A 7,930-nucleotide genomic window follows, 5' to 3' on the forward strand; every position below is an offset into this window, starting at 1 on the left:
AAGCATTACTCAATAGCTTTCGATCTATGCATATATAGATGTAATAATTCTAAATGAAAGCAGGTATATATTTCTTGTTCGTATGGGATCTGTGTACATATGGGATTATGAGTTCAAAAGTCTTTTCAATCCATATGGACAACTTCTTAACAACTTTTAGAAAATCTCAAAAGTCTTGAGTTCATACAGAAAATTAATGGGTGTGAGATCTAGACGTTTGTTTTACGTTGTAAGACTTGAATGTGAAACCGTGTGAAGGGATGCAAGTAGACTTAAAGTCAGTCGGTCATGTTCATATATTATTGACTAGTCTAACCAAGTTGGTCCACAAGGAGTACTTGTTCAATGGAAAAATGCGAAAATTGAGGGATGGGAATTTGAAGAGGAAAGATGGAGAGGAAAGATTGGTCCACGTCACAAGAAGCTCTATCGAAAGAAGTTGCCAACACATTTGTCATCTTTCTTTTAATTTTCCCCTTCTTTTTTCAATATTGATGGCGCAACGCACGTGGCATTGTTTTGCCCATCAATCCCCGGATATAATTTGGCTGCAAAAGGCATACATTCTTGTAGTCCCTACCGTTCATCAGCCTAATTTCATACACTGTAACTTCTTCCATGGCCTTGCAACCAGCTCTTCCAAGGGTTTATGATGTGTTCTTGAGTTTTAGAGGTGAAGATGTTCGACAAAACTTTATTTCTCACCTATATGATGCTTTGCGTAAAAAGGGAATCAACACTTACATTGATGAGCACCTTGAAAGAGGAAAGGAAATTTCACCTACACTTCTCAAAGCTATTGAGGAGTCAAGGATCTCGATTATCGTTCTTTCTAAAAACTATGCATCATCCACGTGGTGTTTGGAGGAGCTGATGAAGATTCTCGAGTGTAGAGAAATAAAACAACAAATAGTTCTACCGGTGTTTTACAAAGTGCATCCATCGATAGTCCGGAGACAAAAGAAAAATTATGGAGAGGCATTGGCCAACTACAAAGACAAATTGAATGATGATACAAAGGTGGATAGCTGGAAGGCTGCGCTAAAGGAATTGGCCAATTTCTCTGGGTTCCATTTAAAGAAGGATGGGTATTTGATTTTCGAATATTTATTTTATATCCTCATACATTTTAGATGCATACACATGCGTGAATATTTATGTTTACGTGTGTGTGTGTGTATATATATATATATATATGCATGTATGTATGTATATTAATTGATCTAATACTCCTATTGTTTGTTAATCTCTTTGATCTCGATCTGTTTATTTTTGTGCCTTTTTCTTATGTCCTTATATAATGGTAATTAATTAATTCTATTAAAAGGATTGTGTTAGTGAAATAATGTTTTACTTGATTATTAGTAATGGTTCTAATGATATTAATTAACGCTTCTATGTTTAATAATGTCGTAATAAGTATAACCGTTAATAATTCTTCTCTTTTGAATTGATAGGAATGAATCTGAATTTATCGATAGCATCATTCAACTGGTGGACTCAAAAATAATAAATCAAACATACTTTGAGGTTGCCAATCATCCAATTGGAGTGGTGTCTCGTGTGCAGCATGTATATTCCCTTTTAAGCATCGGAGAGAATGATATTGTACATATGGTAGGGATCTTTGGAGTTGGAGGAATTGGAAAGACAACTATTGCCAAAGCGATATATAATATAATTTCTTCTAAATTTGAAGGTAGTTGTTTCTTGAAAAACATTAGAGAATCTTCAAAGAGCGAGTATGGTTTGGTCCAATTGCAAGAGACTCTTCTTTCTCATATCCTAGGAGCATCTTTGGTATGTAATATTGGCCACGTCGACAGAGGAATCAATGTGATAAAGAATAAACTTTGTTATAAAAGAGTTCTTCTAATTCTTGATGATGTGGATGATTGGGAACAATTGAAAGCTTTGGCCGGAAATCGTAATTGGTTTGGTTTTGGAAGTAGAATCATTATAACAACAAGGGATAAAAATCTACTATGTAACTATGAAGTTGATGCAACATATGAAGTGGAGGAATTGAACCATTATGAAGCTCTAGAGCTATTTAGTTTGTGTGCCTTTAAAAGAAAGAAACCACTTAATAACTACATGGAACTTACACAACGTATAATACGTTATGCTGGGGGCCTTCCTCTAGCTTTGGAAGTGCTTGGTTTGGATCTATGTGGTAGAAGTATACATGAATGGGAAAGTGCTTTGGAAGAGTACAAAAGAATTCCTCACCAGAAGATTCAAAAAATACTTAGAATGAGCTATGATAGTTTGCGTGAAAGTGAGAAGAAGATTTTTCTTGACATTGCATGTTTCTTCAAGGGAGAGAAAGTAGATTATGTTGTGAAAATATTAGATAGTTGTGGTTTAAGTCCAAATATTGGAATAAAAAAACTGATGGATAAGTCTCTCATTACCATTGATTGTAATAAATTTGAGATGCATGACTTGGTACAAGATATGGGTAGAGAAATTGTTCGAGAAGAATCACCAAAAGAGCCCGGTGGACGCAGTAGATTGTGGTTTCATGAAGATATTCGACATGTACTTGAAGAAAATACGGTAAGAATAACTTTCAAAAATGATTTTAGTTTATGCATGTTTGGTAATTTACAAGAAAATACGAATTTTTTGCAACCAAAAACTTTGTCCACAAAAGTCATTTATGTTGCAGTGGAACCAATTATAAAAATGTAGATTTTTCTTATAACTATTTTCGAGTAAATGGTGATGAAGAAATGCATTTGTAAGTGCCTATATATACTGGCTGTCCATTGAACTATATATTATAATTCTAGCAGTTACCAAACTATTATATAGAGGATTTAATGCTTTACTATATTGTCTCACCATGCAGGGAACAAACCAAATTGAAGGCATGCTGATAGATTTACCTAAAAATGACATGATATGCTTGAGTTCGGAGGCATTCATGAAGATGAAAAACCTAAGATATTTCATAAATCATAATGCACGCTTCTCTAGAAGTCCTAGTTATCTTTCTAACGAGTTAAGAGTGCTTAATTGGGTGGAATATCCTTCACAATCGTTGCCATATAATTTCCATGGAAGAAAGCTGGTTGATCTTAGAATAAGTGATAGCCTCTTCAAGGAATTGGGAGTGGGATTCCAGGTACAACCACTATTATAAATATTTGCTTCTCCTTTTAGTTATGTTGTAATCATATTTGAAGTCAACTTTATCTCCAATTTTGCTTTACAGAATTTCCAGAACTTGGCCAGGATGGACTTCTCTCTTTGTGAATTTCTGACAAAAATCCCCGATCTTTCTCAGATTCCAAATTTAGAGTGGTTGGATGTTGATGATTGTACAAACTTAGTTGAGGTTCATGCTTCAGTAGGATCCCTTGATAAGCTTGAGCATCTCTCATTTGCCCATTGCACTAAGCTTATCGGTTTGCCAACAAAGCTCAAGTTTAGGTATCTTAAATACCTCCGGGTTGACGGTTGCTTAAGCCTTCAGCATTTCCCTGAAATAGAGTTTGAAAGGGAATGTTTAAGGCATCTTAGTTTAGCAAACACCAATATAAAAGAATTGCCTTTATCCATTGGGCACCTCTCTGGGCTTGAAGTATTGCATCTAGGAGGCTGCAAAAATCTTGTGCATCTCCCCACTAGAATTCTTCGATTTCAACGTCTGAAGTATCTTAGTCTAGCCGGCTGTTCAAAACTTGTTTTTATTCCAAATATCTCGACGGATGATTGTTGCTCAATAGACCTTCCAGCGCTGGAACATTTGGATCTTGAAAATTGTCACCTGCCAAACCCTGATATCCTGATGAGACTCAATCGCTATTTTACTCTGCAGTATTTAATTCTATCAGGGAGTGATATTATTAGGCTTCCAGAAAGCATTACCATGTTTTTTGACATGATGTACATTGAGTTGATAGATTGCAAGAAACTTCAAGAAATTCCTGCACTGCCCCCAAATATACAAATCGTAGATATAACTGGGTGCATGTCATTGGAAAGATTTTCAGATGGATTAAAAGTACCGCACCTCTTTACAAGTCAAATGCGAGACCAACGATGGATTGACTCGTCCTTATGCCTCAAAATTCATAGGAATATAGATGGGTTTTCGGTATCTATCTTGCTCATTCTTCTCTTTCTTACTCGTGCTTGTGTGAGCTTTGGTTTATTGGTTGTTTTGTTGAAATTTATTGATATATTTTTGTTTTACAGGAATACTTCAAAAACCATTCAGGCAATAATATATTTCCGGGGAATAGGATTCCAGAATGGTTTAACCATACGAAGCAAAATTCCAAAAATTGGATTCCAGACCGATTCAACGATCTTGAGCCGTATTCAGCAAATATGAATCAAGATTGCAGCTATTTTAAGCAGACTCTATATCGTAGTTCTTGTCAAATAACAATAAATGGGCTGAAAACTTTGGAAAATATAAGAGGAGTTGCTATATGTGTCGTTCTCGAACCCATTCTGAAGATCTACCCCCAAAAAGGTACTACTCTTACAGTCAAGACCGGAAGGGATGTTTTCCCTTATATTGAGTGTTTGCCGGGACATCATGTTTATTTAAGGGGTTCAGATGCTCATGTATGGCTAAATTACACCATTTTAGATGATCATATGAACCCATTAAATCTGGAATTGAATGTTGGTAGTGCACATAAACCGGTGTTCTTCAAAAGTTGCGGAGTCCATCTGATATTCAAGAATGAAAAGGAAGGAAAAGATCATCTAGGTTTTCTGCATTTAATGGATGGTATTGGAGGTTGGAAGAGGAGGTGTGTCGATGATGACCGCTACTTGGAATCCACTTCATGCCCACAACCGAACAGGGGTTCCTCAACCTTGGCCATCAATTTTGAATTTCAAGGATTCTCTGAACAGTTTGGAGGAGGAACTTACAAATAATTTGCATCTTGAATTGTCCCCTTAATTGCGGATCAGGTTTTCTTGTTTAGGAACTGATCATCACAATTTGGTGTTTTGGTTTGACAGTCTCCTGTATATGAATATTATCATCCCTGTTAGACCATTTGTGTAACCGTGATCCGTGTACATTTTCTTTTAATCTTTCTTCTTTAGTTTCCAATTTCCTACAACGTGACCCACACGTAAATTTTTTCGGTCTTCCTTATCTTTCGCCATAAACCACGTGAATCTTCCTTCTCCTATGTTTTTCTCTCCCGACAGCTCTCACCAACTCTGCCTCTCTCACCCAATATTTTTTCTCCCGCATATAGAAGTGCTGCAACCTGAGCATTCTATGAACCATCTTCTCCGCATAACTGCCGTCAGCCATTTCCCCACTAACCACCGAGATCATGTTAGGACCCTATGGGTTATGCTACTGTGAATTGGAATGTAATAAGGGATACGAGTAATTGGAGCTGAGACGTTGCAGGAGTGAAATCAAAATTGCATATGAGATGTTTGTGATAATGCCTCATAGGATCATACGTTTACTGATGAGGGAAACTTCGAGGGTTGCCAAACCTCCTTACAATATTCAAGCTAAAATCCAGATTCTAAGATAACTCCCATTTTCTCTCTTGTTCCCCTATATTCCCACGCCTCACCTCACGGTACAATGGTCTCTTAACAGAATTACAAAAAGGATAAAATGACAAGCTAATACTCTGGCTACATGACAGTCACTTGAACACATAACATAACTGAAAACGCACAGCATAAGTAAATAACAACACACGCACACAATAGCTTAAACGCATCACTTCGTGGTCCCAAAACGAACAGCTCCAGTAATAGCTAAATGCACAGTTTTGGCAATAGCAACTAGGGGTGTGCAAAATTCCGACCCGTCCAATTCTGACCGATTCCTGCTCCGATTTTGATTCCGATGGCATTAGAGTGTTAGGAAATCGAGGTCGAAATCAGAGTAATTCTGACTCCGACTTTCAATTTTTTAAAAAAAAATCAAGATGCAAAACGACGCCGTTTTGCATCTAGATTTTTTCTAATTGAGTATTGGAACGAGGCCGTTCCATTTAAATAGAAACGACACCGTTTTGCACACAACCAGCCTAGTATGTTCTTCTTCCTTATTCCTTCGTTCCTACTTCCCTTCATTTCTTACTTCCTCACTCCTCAATTCCTCTGACGCAGCACGATGCCACGGCCCATGACCAAGCACAATTCTACCATAGATTGCTTCACACCACCGTCGCCACAGTGCCTTTTTCATGCCGTTTTTTCCAATTGGTAATTTTAATTTTTAGGGTTTTAAATTTAGGAATTTGCTCCGAATTCTAGTTTACTATTTCTTATTCAAATTGATGGCATATCCAAGATCTTAATTCGATGGATGCAAAAATAAATTGATTGCGCTATGCTTTTAAAAGGAAAATTTTACTTCCATATGTAGAAAAAATAAACCATTATTTAACCTAGAATGAATGATAAAAATCCAATGTATTTTAGAGAAGCCAAAACGCTTTGGGGACCGATAAAGCATTGATTTCTCAAGTTTTTTCAAAACTCCTATTAAGCTGAAGACAGGATCGAATACTTGGGTTTAGAAGCATAACTCAAATGGCATTTTTACTTCTTCTTCAGCTTGGCATGATCAGTTTATTTGGAACTCTAATATTTAAATATGTGTGTATGTATATGTATATGAATATGTTCATGTATGCATGCGTTTATGTGTGCTTTGATTAGCTAGGTCTCTTACGGCTGATCATGATGAATCAAAGCTGAAAGCTGTTGTAAGTTTCATTAATAGACTTATTAAGTAGTAAGTCTATTAATAAGTCTGTTAATTAATTAAAGCCGAAAGTTATAAGTTCTATCAAAGCTGAACTTTCCTATTAATTAATTAATTAATTAATTAAATCTATATTTATTTGTTGCTTTTTCTTAAATATTTTTTTATTACTGTTTTATACTTTTTGGATATTTTATATATGCATAGTAGTACATGTCAGTTGTTCTATAGGCCTTTATATATATAGCTTATCTGTTTGATACCTTTACCTACCAACTGTGTTATGCCAATCAGTCTATGCATTTAGTATATATGCATAATATATATATACATAATTATATATATATATATATATATATATATTTGAGAATTAAGTATTGGTGTTTATATATATGTGTTAGATTTCAAGGTATGGATGCGCAACCATATGGGACTCCAAAACAAGATCAAGATGCCACAATTTCATCCCCAGTACCGAGATCTAGACCCACTTCCAGAACACAAACTTTGTGTGCAAGTAGTCTATTCCCATGCCAGGTAGACATAGAAGATGATGATACATTTAATGAGGAGGAGGAGATGGCTACTGGGGATGAGCCAAATTTACCACCTCCATCTGTGAAGCCACCACAACCACGATTAAATAAAAAAAGGTCATGGATGTGGAAACATTTCACCAAAGTTGACGGTAATCCCAAGGATCCGCAGGTGAGTTGCAACCATTGTGGTACACAAGTTGGATGTCATTTAAAGAAACAAGGTACTACTTATTTGATATCACATGTTGGATATCACATTTAAAGAAACAAGTTGGATATCACATGTTAATGGTTGCTAGAGGTATAAGATAGCGACTGATTGGCGGCCAAAGATCAGAGCAAGCTTAGTTACAAAACTTCTACAGTGACTGATGGTACGCAACTTAAGAAAATGGTCATCCCTCAATACAGTGAGAAGATGCTGAGGGATGCGCTTGTAGAGATGATAATTGAAGATGAGATGCCTTTTACTATAGTCGACAAAAGAGGGTCCAAAAGTTTATCAAGTTGGTTGAGCCATGATTCCCATTGCCATCCCGGTATACAGTGATGTGAGATTGTATGAAAAGACATTTAAAAGACAAGGTTGAGATGAGAAAGATGTTTGTGACCATTGGCCAGAGAGTCTCATTTACGACTAACACATGGACATCAGAACGTTTCCTAC

The 7,930-nt window shown here is 36.2% G+C and overlaps 1 protein-coding gene across 1 annotated transcript; it reads left to right on the plus strand.

Moving 5' to 3' along the window:
- The first annotated feature begins 434 nt into the window (after positions 1–434).
- Positions 435–5,094, plus strand: LOC122296349 (disease resistance protein RPV1-like). Its single transcript, XM_043105960.1, has 5 exons — positions 435–1,088; positions 1,458–2,562; positions 2,858–3,133; positions 3,224–4,108; positions 4,210–5,094. The coding sequence occupies exons 1-5, from the start codon at positions 619–621 to the stop codon at positions 4,906–4,908; spliced, it is 3,435 nt and encodes a 1,144-aa protein (XP_042961894.1). The 5' UTR covers positions 435–618; the 3' UTR covers positions 4,909–5,094.
- The last annotated feature ends 2,836 nt before the right edge of the window (positions 5,095–7,930 follow it).

The sequence above is a fragment of the Carya illinoinensis genome, chromosome 15, assembly GCF_018687715.1.
Source record: "Carya illinoinensis cultivar Pawnee chromosome 15, C.illinoinensisPawnee_v1, whole genome shotgun sequence".
Classification (NCBI taxonomy): domain Eukaryota; kingdom Viridiplantae; phylum Streptophyta; class Magnoliopsida; order Fagales; family Juglandaceae; genus Carya; species Carya illinoinensis.

Coding starts and splice junctions, on each gene's coding strand:
- LOC122296349 (XM_043105960.1), top strand. CDS start 619: ATGGCCTTGCAACCAGCTCTTCCAAGGGTTTATGATGTGTTCTTGAGT. Junction 1,089..1,457: donor TTCCATTTAAAGAAGGATGG/GTATTTGATTTT, acceptor TTGAATTGATAG/GAATGAATCTGAATTTATCG. Junction 3,134..3,223: donor AATTGGGAGTGGGATTCCAG/GTACAACCACTA, acceptor TTTGCTTTACAG/AATTTCCAGAACTTGGCCAG.